We start from the raw sequence: 18,549 nt of genomic DNA, 5'->3' as shown, positions 1-18,549 counted from the left end.
AGTTACTAATAACAAAGACACTTTCATAAATCAATAGATCACTTTTGAATATTTGATTTTTAATTCTTTTTTGAAAGTTTGTCTTCTGCTACATAATGCATATTAACCAGATCACTTGCTTGTATGTTATATGAAGTCAGCTATTGATCTAAACACATATGTAATGAATATTTATGACTTGGCAAAGAACGTTAAGTTATAACCACTAAAAATTTAGAGAAAAAAAACAGGGTCTTTATCCTCAAAAAGCTACTTTTCAGTTGAGGAGACAAGTGATAGTTATAACAAAGTGTGATAATGCAGTAAAACAGAGAGGGCTATGGAAGTACCTGTGAGGGGATCTCAATTAGTTTTCATAGAGGAGAAAGGAGACAGGGAAGCTTTCCCAGAGGATGTGTTATCTGTGTTGAATCATGAAGCATGAACGGCAGTAGTCGTCTGAATGGAGTACTTAGGACATGGCATTTTAGAGGTAGCAGAATATGAAATGGTTATGGGAGCAAGATTAACATGGTAAGATTCAGGGAACTTTGACTGTGGGACTCGAGGGACATTGTTCCAGCTAATGATTAAGAACTCTCCAGACAATAGGGGCTTCTTAGACAATGGGTGAATTTCCAGGATGTCCGGCCCCCTTCCGAGAAGGAGGGAGATAACAAAATGTAAAAAAGGTGTCTGTCAAAGACCAATCAGGCAGCTGAGGAGAAGGAGGGAGATAACAAAATGTAAAAAAGGTGTCTGTCAAAGACCAATCAGGCAGCTGGGGACAAGTTCCCTCTCTGGTCCGAGCCTAAGCCGGGACCAATCAGCAGGAGAACACAACCAAATCTATAATTTACATACGGGGAAGTGGGAACCTATAAAACTGACATATTCGCGCCCAAAAGGGTTCCTTCTTCGACCTCCTGCGTGAGGACCAAGGAACCCCGGTGCACCGGCCTTCAATAAACCTCTTGCGTTTTGCATCGACTTCCGACTCTTGTTGTTTCCTGGGCGAGTCGAAACTCCTAGGAGACCGCGCAGGTCTAACAGACTAATTTGGTGATTGCTGGGGTATAAATTGCAAGTTGAGGATAATAATAAAAGTGGTGAGGGGATGGTGAACAAGGCACAGATGATGAGGGGTCTTACCACTGATGCTAAGGTTTTTGGGTGAAAAGTTATAGGAAGATATTGAGTGTTTTAAGTAAGTGTGTAGCATTCTGATTTTAGAGAAACTAAATATTCTAGCGACAGAGGTTAATTCACCTTCTAAAAGATTCTCAATAAATCCACATCTTGGAGCTCAGGAATCTCATTCAGGGCCCTCTAAAATGCTTCTTTATCCCCACCCACCAAAACCCATTCCAGAGAATCAGAAAACTCCATGGTGTGGTATCTAGAAAGCAGGGCCGAGAGTCAGGACAATTGATATTTAGTCCTGTGTTATTAACTGCTTAGAAAACTTGAAAAGCCTTCTGAGCTACCATATTTCATTGCAATCACCAGTCATAATCCTAGAAAAGAATTTTTAAGTTGTCTCTGACATACTCTAACACTAAATTCAGATATGGAGTTTCAAGGTTTGCTCTGTCTAGCCTAAACTCACACTTTAAATATCACCCCCCCCCCTCATTTTATCAGACATACACAGGTTTGTGTGCATACATCATTCAATCAACTTGGTGCTTTGTGACCACCTAGAAGGGTGGGATAGGGAGGGTGGGAGGGACGGAGACACAAGAGGGAAGAGATATGGGGATATATGTATATGTATAGCTGATTCACTTTGTTATAAAGCAGAAACGAACACACCATTGTAAAGCAATTATACTCCAATAAAGATGTTTAAAAAAATCCCTATTGTACTATAAACCCATCTTCTCTCTGAACCTCCTCTACAAAGTACTCTCTTGCACTATTTACCCCGTATTATATAACTGTTCAATGACTATCTTCTATAGGAGACTGGGTTTCTTGAAGACGGTAGCTTCAGTTCATCTGACTTTGTGTATACTTGGCACATTCTTTGGTAAATAGTAAGCATTCCGATGGCTGATGAATAAATGAATGGGCCTTTGTTTAATTCACAGTTGCATTTATTTCCTGCAGTGCCTGAGGGCACTTTGAATTTAATAAACATTTACTAAATAAGGTATCGCTTTAAAAAACTACAAATGTAGAAATTGGTTTAAAATAATTTTCAGCATCAAAAAAATCTAGGAATGTGATTAAGAGGAGATAAAGATTATGGTTATAATGATCAGTTGTGGATATGGTAAGGAATAATATAAAAGAACAAGGTGGCATTTGGATAAAACATTATTCTTTTTATTGCTGCTATTTTGAAATATTTCTCTTAAACATTTTCTTTTTCATTTTTGAAATGCTTTGGGAGAAATAAGAACAAGTGAAGGAAGAAAGTCATACAAGATGAATACACATATTTTTTAAACTGCTTATACTGTAAGAACAAATAAAATTAAGAGACTCATTTTTCCTAATTAACTAACACCCTAGTTACCAGTCAAATCTAGGATGAACTATGTGTGACAATTAGTGCTGTCAAGTCCTCTTACTTGAGGACGGTTAGGTTATTGTTTATCTTGAGGACATGCCTGTAATGGGTGTATCTGCTTGGCTATAGAAAAGGGTGAGATTTCTTTTTGTATTTGCAATCTCAGCGAATTGCCTGTGATGCATGTTGCATTCTGGTTTGATGTTTATTCAGTGATAAAAGGGTTATCTTTCTCTTCTATGTTTGTGGAGAAGTTTCCTTGGTTGGAGGAGATTTTGTTTTTAATTATATTTCCCCAACATATACAAGTGTACCTTTAGTTCATGCAGTCAATAATAACTTGCAGTTTTCCTTAGTTCTTCTGCATAAATGAGCCTGCAGGACCAAATTATTTCCTACCCACTATCCTCACTCCATAATTTATTAACTGCATATTGTTCATGGACAGAGCTTTCTTTATTTTCCCTTAATTTTTCATTTGAAAGATTCTTCTATTCTACACCTTGCATCAAGACAGCATTTATCTACCTACCTACTTACCCATCTATTACAACAACCGCTCAAAATTATAAGTAAATGCTTATCTCCATCACTGTTTCCAACCACTGTTTCACACAGCCAGTGGCCACTTGTGGAGATGTCTGTGTGGCCAAATGAGAAGGACAGACGGTCACATGGGTGCGACCCTGGGTCCCTGCTCCTTGTCAAGCAAAGCTACTGCACTGTTATCTATTCTATATATTGGGCTCCCTGTATGTTGTTACATTATTTTATTTTTGAGTGAGATATCCTTTGCATAAAAAAGTGATCTAAGTTTAATCCCAATTGTGATAAAAGATTGTTCTTAATGTTTTAAAAATTTTCCCCCCAAATTTGCTATGATTAAAATATTTGTGGGAGGAGGAGCTTGAGGAAAGATGGAAGGTTGACCCCACCTTTGGACTCAACCTGAGAAGCTACAGGGTGACTGGATCACCTTAAAATATGTTTGACCAATTTAATGTGAGAGAAGGGTAAGAATGAATAAGAATCACCTTTGAATCAAAAGAAAAGTAATGAATGTGGGAATTGATATTTCTGGAATGTACAAGACAGAGGCTAAGTCTTTCCTGATAGAATAAAAACTAGAAAATGTGGACTATTTTAACTCTCTAAAATTTCTTGGTTAGTTTGGAAACATCAAGTCCAATATGCAAGCCATATCTACTTTGGAAAAATAATCAAGAAAAGAAATAGCTAGAAAATTTATGTATATAAAATTCTACACATTCAGAATATCAAGCATAAAATTTAGATAAAATGCTGAAGTTTCAAGTTCATACAGTAAGTTGCCAGAAAACTTTTGAAGGAAGGGTTATAACTAATAATTTTTTTCTGAATAAATTTGCAGCTTTTCTTTCTGAAATGCAATATATAGGTTTCAACACTGAATAAATACATGGAATAGTCAAGCACGGATATGTTTTTTTGCATAAATCTTTAAAAAATCTTGTCTTGAAAAAAGATATGTATTTTTCCTATTTAAGTTCTTTGTTATTCTTGTATATTTTACTTTTAACACAATATATATGTTCCTAAATATGATAACAGTTGACATTTGGAAAATGAATTGGTAATCATGAAAACACTTTGCCACTTATTCTATGCTTGAATAACATTCTCTTTTTATGAGCTGACTGCTATCCCAAATTTTAGGTGTACCTTATAAATAAATCAGAAGTTGGTTACTAAGGAGTTAGTTAATGCTACATCTATTATTTAAACTGATCTGTAAATATGTTCTAAAAGAACTCTGAGTTCCAGCATTTCTCAAACTGTTTTCCCAAGAACATCATCATATTAAGATTTTAAAAAATCCATCATCAGATGGAAATTAAGGAAAGACTTCCCTGTGTAACTGTCTGTTGGAATTTATAAAAATTATAAGAATTATTAAAATATTAAAAATCTTCAAGACAATATTTCTCTATCAACTATAACAGAATCACTAGGGATGCTTGTTAAAAATACCCAATCTTGGGCTTCCCCGGTGGCACAGTGGTTGAGAGTCCGCCTGCCGATGCAGGGGACACGGGTTCGTGCCCTGGTCCGGGAAGATCCCACATGCCGCGGAGCAGCTGGGCCCGTGAGCCATGGCCGCTGAGCCTGCGCGTCTGGAGCCTGTGATCCGCAACGGGAGAGGCCACAACAGTGAGAGGCCCGCGTACCGCAAAAAAAAAAAAAAAAAAAAAAAAAAAAAAACAATCTTATCCCTGACCTAATATGCCAGAATCTCTGGATGTAGCTTCTAGGGACCTTCATTTTTACTAAGTTTCCCAGGTGATTCTGATGTATTCTGACGACTGAGAACCACTTCTCTAAAAAGTCCTACAGTAAATAAACTTATTGTTTAACTTAGAAATTCAGGAACATATTTGGTCACAGAATATTTTTCTTTTACATCCTCTGGAACCAGTGTTCCTTTGACAAACTTTGAGGAAAAGCTGTATATTTTCTAATATTTATATTATTAAATCAAAAGAATCACAATGGCATTTTCCAAAATTTCAGTAATGTGGAAATTGTGAACATTATCTTGAAAAACATATCATAAAGAAGAAATTTGAGCCACATCATCAATAAAAAGAGACAGTAAGTGTATACATTTCATGGTTTTCATATTTCTTTCTTTGGATGTATCAGAACTCTTCTTTCAAATGCAATCTTACCAGAAAATAAAAATGAATATCATTTATAAAAAGCAAAACCATCAACTGAAGAAAACATCTTATTCAAAACTTCCGTTGAAATAGGACACTATGGCACACAGATTGGAGACCTAGGATCTAATTTATACAAACTGGAGACACAGTCTGGTAAGGGAATTGTTTTTAATGAACTGCTAAGTTAAAGACACAAATAATTAAATTTGATACAGATTTTTAAAAAAAACAAAGTTATGAGAATATTGATTAAAGTCAGAGTTCCTCAAAATTTATCTGAAAAAGTCAAGAGTAAGGGAAATGAGAGAAAAAGGTCAATGTGCTCTAACAGACTTTCAATTTTTAAAATTAATAAAATCCAACTGAGATAGTGGAATGAGCTGTATGAAATGTGTGATGTTGTAGATTCTGTTGCCATCGTCTTTGTAAGACTTTTTCCCTATAAACTACAGCAGAATGGACATACTTTGAAAGTATATTGACAAAGAAAGGAAAACCATCTTTGAAATTATGAATGTCAAATATTTGGTGTAAAGCAAACATGTTAACCAACATTTACTTTTTCACTGAATGAAAGTATAATTTCAAATTAATAATGTGTCTTTGCCAGGGACTAAGAATCAAATGATGACAAATTCCCCCTTGGATAGCAAAAAAGGATTCAATCTTTCGGACCCCTGGCAAACAAGTGCTTTGTATAAAGTCCAGAGGAGATAAGTGGAAGATATGTTCCTTTTTTTGATGGAATATTTTAACACAATGTTCAGTTAACCTGAAGAGCAACTGAATACTGAAATCCACTGAAATGGCACACTTTGTGATGGTCTCTAAGGGTTTCCTCCTTTTAGATCTACAAGGAAATTAGTTTGTGCAAAAATTCAACTATACCTCTGCTCAGAAACAATGGTGAAATCACAGGAATAAGGGCAGGATAAAGGTATGTGAAATCAGGCTTAATTTGGAATTTTTTAGCAATTTCACCCTGATATCAGAAAGTAGGTTATTGTCTTGGGTGTCACACTTCTTTTGCATCTTTGTTTATATCCTGCAGTCAAAATAGAACTCGTTTAAAATAATTTTGTAAGAATGTAAACAAATAAAATAATAGGGACCCACAATCCCACCCATCAGAAGCAATCATGTTTAGCATATTATATTTTCTTCTAATTTTATTTCTATTCATTTTGCATTGTTGAAATCTCATTGTATGAATACATGCATATCCTTCACATTTTATTTAAATTTATTTATTATTTCACTACAATCATTAATAAATCCTTGTACCCATTTGTTTTATAAATGAATTATATTGCATTGCAAGGGTATATATAAATTATTTAAATCCTCTACCATTGAACATAGGAGATATTTCCATTTTTCATAATTATAAATAGTACTTCAGGGAATGTTTTTACATATTTTTCAATTATCTTCTTAAGATAAAAAGTGGTTATGAAAAGTTTTAAGTCTCACAGAAAATAATTTTAAATTCAGTTTCAGAATATTTTATGAAATTTGATTCTCACCCATAAATCAAGAGGTGATTATTCACCATATCTATGCGAGGTTTGAAGAGTACTACTTGTGAAAGTCTTTGATAATTTCGTAAGTTAAAATGAAGCTCATTGTTTTAATTCTGCATGATTTTGTGTAGCATGCATATATACAGACCAAACAAGAAGAAAGCAGATAGAGCAAAGGCAAGTATTCTCCCATTATCAGCTTGTAATAAGTCACAGGCATGTATTTCACAAGACTTTTTAGAAGGAGACGTAGTGTCAGCAGGAAAAAATTCCTCAAAACTCAAGACATGAAGAGTTGCACAGTGTATACTTACCTAGTTGTACTCTCAAGTTTGGTTCAGTAGAATGACCTGAATTAAAAACAGTCCTCTGTAGACTCCAAAATATCTAATCATAATACAAATAATATCTCATAGGTCCTTACTTGCTTCTTTCAGGGACCAAGTTTCATAAAAATGTACAAACTTCAGGTTTTTGTAGGTATCTTATTAATAATTTATATAAGGTGCCAGAGAATTCAAAAGACTTTACTCATTTTCTTTTGTTTTTTATTTTATTATTATTATTTTTGCCAAGCTCTTCGAGGTATTATTTACCTATCTTATAAATATCATCTGTACAGAGAATTTTGAAACTTTTACCCAAGCAGGAATGGGAGTCAATTTAGGTATCTAATTCTAATATTGTCACAGTAAGATTCCTCTGTAGATGCCAACACTTAATCAATTTCTGTTTTGTGGGCAATGACTGTGGCTGCATCTTCCAAAGCCTGAGGTGTTTCAGGTGACTAAAAAGACAGTGATCAACATCTCATATTTCATCTTGAATATTGCAGAGGCTTGTCATGAGACCTGAGGCTGTCAGCACTCTTACAGAGTTGGCCTCTTCCATGCCACCAGGTCTGAGAAATTTCTCCATATTTTTGAATTGCACTCTTACTGTTCATTCATATTCATTATCTAGAGGTTCTTTTACTTGGTATCTTGTTACCCTAGACCTTTTTAAACCTTCTTAGCAGTTGATAAAGCATACTGAGCTCCAAAAAAGTGTAAATGTTCGTATCTTCAATGTGAGTTAAAACTTTGCACGTAGTAGAAACACTTGAATTTTATTGTGAGAGATCATGAAGGAAAGTGATAGATTCTGCATATAACACAAAACACACAGTATGGGGAAACGCATCTATTCAATTTTTGCTTGCCTATAGGAAGGACTGAAAAATCTTTGAACTGAGAAGGCCTTTTATTACCATTTATCCTTTGGCATTGAGGACAGAGCTAAGAAACCATCTGGTTGAATTCCACCTGAGGAATGATTCTTGCTAACTGCTATACAGAAAAAGAACACTGTATTTGTATACATAAGGATGCTACACACTTACATTTCCTGAGTTCCACAAAAATAAGAGTTCCATCTACCTATATTAAATAAGAAGTGAAATTGATCTTGGGAATTATAAGTTAAAATTTGAAAACAACTATTTTTCCCCTCCCTCTAGTCAAGTCCAGCTAGAAATGATATAGCTGGGAACCAGAACACTTACCACATTAAGCAAGCAAATTAGAAGGAACGATAAATGTCCAAGGTAAGCTAAACTTTGGAAGAAAAAGCATTTCTTCTGTAGAAAGAACTACATTTATTGCTCTCAAGTTTTTCAAAAAACAGGCTCATCTTAATATACATTGAGATAGAATGAAATAAAATTTGAAAGTACCTGAAGGGCATCCTGATATTCAGCCTCTCTGCATACTTGCACAGCGTGTCCCATGGAATATGAATTTTAATAAACATGATATCAGGGTTTGCAACAGCTGGCTGCAAAGGACAGCAGAACAGACACCACTTAGAGCTGATAATATCATGCCACAATTTGATCTGAGAGGGAAGGACATTTTCCCCTTGCCTACACATGAATCATCATCACCCATTTAAAAGGAATTTATATGAATAAAATTTCTTAATACAGAAATGCCTTAATCAAAATGTAATAATGCCATTGAATGCAAGAAATAATCATCCATGTGAGTTAGTGCATTTTCTTCCTTTGATCATTATCAAGATCCAGAATCCCTAATCAGAACAATCATGAGCCAATTAGGAATCTGAAGTTATTCTTGTTTGACACCTTCTCATGATCCTCTCATTCCTGCTCTGGGGTGGCGGGGTGGAGGGCAGTGGTGGTAGTGGTAAAAACAACACTGACAGTTGCTACCAGTTATTCATTCACTTATTCTTCTAGCACATTTTATTGAGTAATTACTCCTGTAATTAAAACGAGGTCCTTTGAAAATCCTGGGGATAAACAGAGTATAAATCCTACAAGTCCATAGCCTTACAGAGCTGTCAAATTTGCACGCTTACTCGAACCTTAACAGGTTAGTACACTGTTTCCTGCAAGAGATCATAAGACTTTGTGTCTTCGATCTAGACAAGAGGTTTTTAAGCAAAATCAAGTGTGCATCAGAATTATCTAAGGAGCTTTTAACAAAATTGAGTACTCTGGTCTAATTCTTAAGAATTCCCAGAATTGGATTCCATCGTTCTGAATATTTTTCTCATACCACTAACAGAGAATCAGATGCCTTTCTGAACCAGATAATCATCAAGATTCCTAGATCTGGTCCAGTAGTCTAAAATAAGTAACTAAATAATTGACCATTTTGTCATTATATATCACTAATGTTCATATTATACTTAAAAAAAAAAAGCCCAGACAGTTATTTTCTGAAATTCCTACAATATCTGAGGCCCACAGAGCAAGAAAGAAGTTTGTGGCCACTGTAGCACTGAATTCCACAGAGCATATTCCTCAAATGATTAGAGAAGCTGAATTACGTCAAGGAAGAACTGCTCTTCGCTTCCATTTAGGCACAACATGTCAGGTTACAACTGGACTCCACTCGGTTAACATTTTTCCTTTAAATTTCAACTAGATGGAACATCTCAAGAAACACAACAATCTTAAAAGCTCAAAAGTATGGAAGAAATTTATCAGTCTAATTTAAAATTATATATTTAAAAATTAAACTGTACAATTTTATATTCATATATTCAAAAAGCTATGTTTTAGATATGGCTAATTTCATGAATTTGCCAGAACATATTTCAAATTTGTAGTACCCACATTTTAAAACAGTATTATTAGAGAGCCACGGGACAATCATTGGAATAATACTCAGCTGTAGACAGCAGGCTGATCACCATTGACACTGGACAGGCACTTTCACAGACTAGCATTTGGAAGTGTTTGTTCCCTGAAGTATTATGAAAAAAGGGGGGATCATTCCAAGGTCAAGACAATTTAGGATTTCTCACTAGAGGACTTGTGAGACATTTTAATATGCACGTACTTGCTAAAATATCCGAGAAGGTAAATAAAGTAAACAGAATTTCCAAAATTTTAGACCATGTGTTATTTTTTCTTTATAGTTTATTGAGGTACTAGGTATTTTTCAAATCACCAGGGGAAAATAGCAAAAGGTGCTTCCTGTGCAATTTCCAAAGGACTTTCCTACTTCAAATATGTTTGTTTTAAATTAAAGATAAAGAATGATAAAAAACATTAACAATGACAGAAGTCATATTAGGTGTTAAATATCTAAAGGCCTTTGAATTCAGACTAAGTTTACACACTTTAGCTATGCTTGAGGAAATAATGTATATAACTTTTGCTCACATTCTTGCCCCCAATAGTCTATTCGTAGCACAATGGCCAGAGTTATTCTTTAAAACGTGACTCAAATCATATAACTTCTCAGAACCCCATTTCAATTAGAGTGAAAGCCAAAGTTTTTCCAATGACCTACTCAGCCTTTTATAATTTCACCTTCAATATCTTGTGAACCCACTCTCCTACTAATCTCCCTCTCATTCACTCTACTTCCATCATTTGGTCACTTACTATGACTTTCCTGCCCTCACCCCATCATTCTTAACCTTGCTCTATTTTTTCCCATAGTACTTATTATCTTCTAATGAATGAGTCTATTTATGTAAATGCCATGAGAGAAGGGATTTTCACTTTGTTCATTTATGTCTACTGAGCACCTAGTTCTATGCCAGTAGTCACTAAGCATTTGTTGAGTGGATGAATGAATGAATGAGTTAACTTACTTTGAGTACACATTCTATGTAACGTGTACCTAAGCAAGAGATGATGAAGACAAGAAAGCAAATAAACCAGAATTATTCTGGAAGAGGTCCTATGTCAGGATTCAAATTAGCATCATGAATAGCTGGCTTATCACTGATTATTAATTCATTCCTGTCAACCCTTAAGATATGAAAAAATCTATCACATTCAAATAAAGGAGATACTTTAGAAGGATGTTACTTCATTAATTCTACCATTGATGAATGAAACGTGAAGCTGAGTGCACATACAGCTAGAACATTTCTAATTTTGTATGTCTTAACTTTAAAAATATATATATATCTTTTCCAAGCAACATAAATTGTCTTCTCTTATAATTTCCTCAACTTAATTTCTCTTTTGTTGTACCTCTACTTAAAAACCAAAAAAACAAAAAACAAAAGTAGTTTTATTTTCTTGCAGCTACTGAGCAGGAGGTTGGCGAAGGGCTGGTGTTGGCAGGGAGAAAAATTACTTTCACCCTTGGAATCAGAAGCTCTCAATCTGGCACTATTCTGTTTAGCTCTGATGCAGGCAGGCTTTTCCAAGGGAACAAAGCACCCACCGCCTTCACACGTCACATTATTATTTAATTATTCTATCCAAAATTCCCAAGAGGTAGAAAATTCATTCTTGAGAGAAAAGGAAATTTTAAAATGTGTTTTTACACAGTCGCTTTACAAGTTGGTGGCAGAGAGCTGAAAAAAGAAAAAAAAGAATATGGTAGCTCATGTATTAAGTCTAAGATAAAGACAAAATGCTGATATAATCTGGAAATACACTTGGATAACAAAACACCTATCCTGACAGTTACAGATCATCTACCTATTCATTTATACAGTCTTCAAATATGGATCATTATCTCTGATGATGTGATTATCTAGAAGCTGTCCACATCAACATACAATTTAATGAAGATTTGAGATGCACTCTGTATCAGGCTCAGTGCTTAACTCTGGGGAATATAAATTTTAAAAATGGGAACTTGTTCCCTAGGGAATACTCCCATTTTTCAGCTAACAAATCCAATACTTGCTGACATTTTCACAATTTCATTTTCCCTTTCCACCTGCCACAAGCCCTAAATATTTTCAATTTAATAGTTATTAAAATTAAGTTGCAAACAAAGCCCACAGCCTATAATAGTAGAAACTTTAAGAAGAAATAAATGTTTATGATAATGCAAAATGCTGGATTTGATAGTTCAGATAGCTACAAGTATTTAGATACCAGTTAGTCATCAATTAACATAAGGTTTAAACTAAAAATATATCTAGGTTCTATCTTGTAATCATGGAGTTAAGTATCTTTCTATGTCTGTTTGCTTAAAAGGGCAATACATGATATTGATTTTTTTTAATAGTGTCAGAATTCTAAGAAGTCCTCTAAGATCCTCATGCCCTACTGTCCTTGTCTTGTACAATCTCCAGGATCTGTGAATATTATGGCATATTCACTCCCATGATTAAGTTCTATTATAAGGCACATTTGCTTTTAAAAAAGAGATACTGTCTTCCACTGCAGATAAGTCCCTAAAAAGGACTGGGCTTTTCCTGGCAAGAGAGATTCAAAAGAGCAGAGGGACACAAGGGAAAGTCTCCCTTGTGAAAAACGGTGGGGGGCATGTGGCAAGAAATGAGAATGGCCTCTAGGAGCTGAGAGAGGTACCTGGCTGATAGCTAGCAAGGAGATGGGCAACTCAGTCCTACAACCACAAGGAACTGAATCCTATCACAACCACATAAGCTTGAAAGAGTATCCTGAGTTCCAGGTATGAATGCAAGCCCATCCAACACAATGATTTAAGTCTTGTGAGAAACAGAGCAGAGAGCTTGGCCATGCCATGCCCAAACCTCTGATCTGCAGAACTGTGTGCTAACAAGTGGGTTTTATTTTAAGCTGATGAATGTGTGGTGATTTGTTAAGCAGCAATAGAAAGTCAACATAAACAGTGTCGAACAATCTTGTGGTAATTTTAAGACAATACTTTTTCATGATATAATGTTAGCATGCTTATTTTATTTTATTTTATTTTATTTATTTTTGGCTGCATTGTGCCTTTGTTGCTGCACACAGGCTTTCTCTAGTTGTGGTGAGCAGGGGCTACTCTTTGTTGCAGTGCACAGGCTTCTCATTGTGGTGGCCTCTCGTTGCAGAGCATGGGCTCTAGGCATGCAGGCTTCAGTAGTTGTGGCACGTGGGCTCAGTAGTTGTGGCTTGTGGGCTGTAGAGCACAGGCTCAGTAGTTGTGGCACATGGGCTTAGTTGCTCCACGGTATGCAGGATCTTTCCGGACCAGGGCTCCAACCCGTGTCCCCTGAATTGGCAGGCAGATTCTTAACCACTGTGCCACCAGGGAAGTCCCAGCATACTTATTATATAAACATGTTTTGTTCACTTAAACTGTGTTTGTCATAGCAGGTTGATTTTACACGTTAACATTGTGATAATTAATTTAGTCCTAATTAACTCAACAATTTAAAAAATCAATGTCATTACTCTTAGAATTAGGAACATAAGTAAAAATATCTTTGGCAACTAAAACAACTGTAGAAAGTTAACTTTAAAATACAATTTAGAAATCTTAATTTTCCTTGATATTACACTTGGTATTCTAACTCTCTACTGGATCTCCCCCTTCATCCTTCCCCAAAAGCCTTTTAATTTTTTATCTCATCTGTCTTCTGTTTCCTCGATCTTTCTCTTCCGTTTCTTCCCTTTCCTTCTCTTCCCTTCTCTTCCTGCCTCTCTCCATTCACCCTTCTTTCCTGGATCTTCCCCATCATCATTTAAACATCTCATATAAGAAAAAATGAAAACAGGAAGAAAGAAGTGAAAACTCACGAGACCTCATTTCCCTCTCTGGCTCTTCCTCTTCATCTTCCCATTCACAGATGATCAAGTTGGTTGATGATATTTGTTGCAGCCTCTATTTTTCCATTATCTAGTCACTCTTCAATTCATGACAGTCTAGCTTCCAAGTCCATCTCCTCAGAGAAATGATTCTCACTGATTTCACCAAAGATCACATTCTCCAACTAATTGGGCCACTTTCTTGTCTTACTTGACTTCTTAGCGTATTTTACCCTGAAAACCAATCTTCCCTGCGACTCCTCATCGCTTCTTCTTCCACCTACATCCAACTCCTTTAACTGTCTATTTTCCTTTCCTACTTTTTACAGGCTCACTCCTAGGCTCTTTTCTTTTTTTTCCATTCTCTCCAATGATTTCGTACTAATACACAGCTTATATTACCATCTATATTATAAAGGCTAAAGCATTTACCTTCAGTTTAGACTCCTCATTTGGGCTCTAGACACAAATTTCAAACATTTTTACTTCTACTTCTCAATGGTACCTCAATTACAAGCTTAGGATCTTCAGTCCCAAAATCCCATTCCACTTTCTCCCCAAATTAGCTCTCTTCTGATGGCCAGCAAGTTTATACTGGCTATTCCTTCTGCAAATAGTTTTCTGTTCCCTTATCTTCCACATGATGGACTCCTTTTCATTCAGATAACTTTCTTTCACATCACACATGCTAACATAGCTACTTAGTCACACTCTCTATATAATACTATTCTGTTTTAATTACCGGTAATATTCCTTACTATTTAATTTTCTTGTATATTTATGGTTTCTTTCCTCCCATGAGAACGTGGCCCATTTTTATCTTGGTTTCTATATGTCCCCAGAATGAAGCATATAATAGGTACTTCATTAATGTTCCTTGAATGATTAAAGAAATTGCTCAAGTCACAAGCCCAAGTTATCCTTGAAATCTTTTCTCTTTCTACCATATCCAAACCACCACCAAATATCTATATTTTAACTTAAATATCTATCAGATCTATTCATTTCTCTCCATTTCTAATGCCACCCATGATCTCTGTGCATATCCAGTCTTGCTTTTAAATCTATACTCTTTTCAGCAATCTAAAGTTTCATTTTTGAAAACAAATATGGTCATGATATTGCCTGCTTAAATTTTTCAGCAGCTTCCCATTTTTTCTAAGAAAATCATCAAAAGTCTTAAACTACAAAATGGAATTACTTAACCCTAACCATTCTTTCCAAACTCATTTAGTACATTTTATTTCTGGTATTAAAAATATCAGTGTTCTTCCTCCCACCACCATTTGATATCACCATATTCAGTTGATTCACGCTATGGTGGAGTCTGGCATCAAGGTTTTAAAAGATCCCCAGGGGATTCTAATGTGCAGCCAGTATTGAAAACCAGATTTCAATACTGGTTTCATAGATGAAAACATCTATCCCTTTTATCCACCTACTTTAACTATTTCATTTTCCAAATCTCAGTTCAAAGTTTATTTCTTTGATTTTACTTCTCCCTTTCCTTCTTGTCTTCCCTCATCCTCAAGATTAGATTACTGACCTCCTCCTAAGCCATTCTAGCACCATTTGCTTCTCTTTTAGGTCACTTAACATGATTTGAATTTATAAAGGGTATTGTAAGGAAGGATTTTAGACTTTATATTAATAAGTGGAGATTGAAAATCACCTTGGATTAGAATAGCTTTATTTTGCAAAGCCACCTAAATATCCTCTTAGATATGCAAGTACTAGTCAAGTGGAAAGAGTAATAACAAGACATTTTAAAAAACATTTGCAGCACTCTCCTTTGCTTGGGTTGGCAGAGTTCCTTAGAGATTTTTGGATCAAATTTCATATGGCTTTTAGGGCCTTTCTGGAGGGAAGATATACAAATTCCTCAACTCTGACACAAAACTAATATCATCTATTCTGCAGAATTGGGGTAGCCTTAACCCTTCCCATTGTCAGAAAAATAAGTCATTTATCTCTATGAGGAGGTAAATAGAAGGAAAGGGGAAGTAGAGCCGGGTAACTTGTATGAACACGATGGCTACAGTTTGTGGGGATGGTCATTCCAATGAAATGTGCAGCTGAGGTTGAATACTCTTTCTGGCCAGCTGTCCTGGTACTTTATTGAACTGTGGGTACCAAATCCTAATCATGTGAATGTGAACTTAAAAGAGCTGTAATTATGGAACCTAGAATGAAAAGCCATTTGTCCAGGAACAAAGGTACACATGTGTACTCTTTTTCTAGAAAAAATAGAAAAAAAATGGGACATGATGCTTTTTTAAAGAAAAATGGGAATCTTTTGGCAGTAACTGAAGAGTGGGAGCTCAAGAATGAATGGATTTCCCTTAAAAGCAAAACAAAACCCCTTTTGGATGAATAACATCCAGTATTATTCTTGGGAAAACTTGGAGGAGTGAGGGAGAGGAACACACACAAGAGAATCTGGACTTTCCACCAAGAAAACTAGGTGGAGACTGTGAGCCAAGTTATATCTCTTTTACAAGTAAACCATTTTCATGACTGACTCCTCCACAGACTGTATGTTCAGTGAAGGCAGGAGTGTGGTCTGCTTAACTCACCTGATCTCCAACATCTTCATGGAATCTGTCAAAATTACTTGCTGAATTAAGAAATAGTTATAAATACATGAGCAAAATAACTACCAGCATTATAATAGCAAGCAGGTATAAACTGCTCTGGGAACAGATGACAATCAGTCACTTGATTGATTCTGTTTGTATGGAGATTCTGAGAAATCACAAGGAAATTAAATTAATAAAAACCTATCACAAGACTTGAGTTTGTAAGATTTTTCAATAAATACTTCCTAATTGAATTAATGACTAGTGATATGGATATTCTGGGTTAAAATTCTCAGAGGAAACACAACTAAAGGAGTCAGTCGACACTGAGATCAGAATTCCACTTGCCCAATTCTGTAACACTAGGCAGTGTGTGAATAAATCCTTACCTCATAAAGAGGTAAGGCAGTGTATGGTTGTTATTTTATACATAGTAAAAGAGTTTTAATAAATATAAATGGATTAGTTTTGCTAGGGCCACCTTGAGTTATAGTTCAGTACTTCCTATGGATGTTCCTCAGATAACTAACCACAAGACATGTCCTGTGGGAACAAAAAAGTACGGGTGGTTTCCAATAACATATAAAAATATGGGTGACCACTTTATTCCATTGATAAAGCTTATTAGCAAATTATCCAGATATTTAAGCAAATAAATCATCAAAGCTTTTGACCTTGTCAATCCATTTATTGGTAAAGTAGCTAAATCCAACCAGTAGTAATTTAGGGGTCCCTCAAATCCTTAATTTAATTTTTTTCTATCAGTAAGAGAACAGTTGGCTAAATCACCAAATTGTAATACTATGCACCTGAGTAAAAAATATGAGTTGGCTCTAAATACACTGCAATTTAAGATATCCATAATACATTGTTAAACAACAGAATTGAATAGCAGAATAGTAAGTATATCATGACTAATTTTATGTAAAAAAATTATATGTGTTTGTATATACATAGAAAATATATTGAGGGACACAACAATATAATTCAAGATATTATTAGCAAGGCTACCAAAGGAGAAAAGGGTTTGATTTGAGAGATGGTAGATGTGCCCTCTGACTTTTTATTTTGTACATTGTTATACTTCTGATTTTTTACACTTTTTTTCTTTCTGTAATATGATAAACACATTTTTTTTAAAAAACCTTAGAATGTTTAAAACAGCACGAGTGGTTATTTTTGGATAATAAGAGTGAGGGTTATGTGTTATTTCCTTTCTATTTTTCATTTTTTGCCTAGTGAGCATTGTTACTTTTATTGTTTCACTTGAAAAAAATAGCTTTCCTTAAAGAACACTAAAAAAAACATTTGAAGAAAGGAAAGTTATGAGGGATAAAGAAGGGCTTTACATAATGATAAGAGGGTCATGTGTGGGTTAACGTGGTATATGGGAAATCTCTGTACCTTCCGCTCAATTTTACTATGATCCTTAAACTGCTCTAAAAAATAAAGTCTTTTATAAAAGCATATAAGGAACAGGATTAAGAAGAAATAGTTCAAAGTGAAGATGAAACAAACAGATGGAAAGATATACCATACTCTTGGATTGGAAGAATCAATATTGTCAAAATGACTATACTACCCAAGGCAATCTACAGATTCAATGCAATCCCTATCAAATTACCAATGGCATTTTTCACAGAACTAGAACAAAATCTTAAAATTTGTGTGGAGATACAAAAGACCCCGAATAGACAAAGCAATCTTGAGAAAGAAAAATGGAGCTGGAGGAATCAGGTTCCTTGATGTAAGACTATACTACAAAGCTAGAATCATCAAAACAGTAAGATACTGGCACAAAAACAGAAATATAGATCAACAGAACAGAATAGAAAGCCCAGAAATAAACCCATGCACCTATGGTCAATTAATCTATGACCAAGGGGGCAAGACTGTAAAATGGACAAAAGACAGTATCTCCAATAAATAGTGCTGGGAAAACTGGACAGCTACACGTAAAATATGAAATTAGAAAATTCTTTAACACTGTACACAAAAATAAACTCAAAGTGGATGAAAAACCTAAATGTAAGGCTGGACACTATAAAACTCTTAGAAGAAAACAGGCAGAACACCCTTTGACATAAACTGCAGCAACATCTTTTTTTGATCTGTTTCTTAGAGTAATGGAAATAAAAACAAAAATAAACAAATGGGACCTAAGTAAACTCAAAAGCTTTTGCAGAGCAAAGGAACCCATAAATAAAACGAAAAGACAACCCACAGAATGGGAGAAAATATTTGCAAACAATGTTACTGACAA

At 35.1% G+C, this 18,549-nt stretch overlaps 1 protein-coding gene across 1 annotated transcript in view; it reads right to left on the bottom strand.

Annotated features, from left to right (window-relative positions):
- The window catches only part of ANO3 (anoctamin 3), a gene marked incomplete at both ends in the record, with an annotated part of 414,423 nt that overhangs the window by 104,732 nt on the left and 291,142 nt on the right, over nt 1-18,549 (bottom strand). Inside the window, 1 exon segment of the mRNA XM_082845360.1 lies at nt 8,437-8,537. Within this exon segment, the coding sequence (XP_082701486.1) occupies nt 8,437-8,537 (101 nt within the window).

This window comes from Leucopleurus acutus (assembly GCF_964270905.1).
Source record: "Leucopleurus acutus genome assembly, chromosome: 8".
NCBI classification, from domain to species: domain Eukaryota; kingdom Metazoa; phylum Chordata; class Mammalia; order Artiodactyla; family Delphinidae; genus Leucopleurus; species Leucopleurus acutus.
Note: the sequence above shows the minus strand (reverse complement) of the source record. Positions and strands in the feature narration are given on the sequence as shown.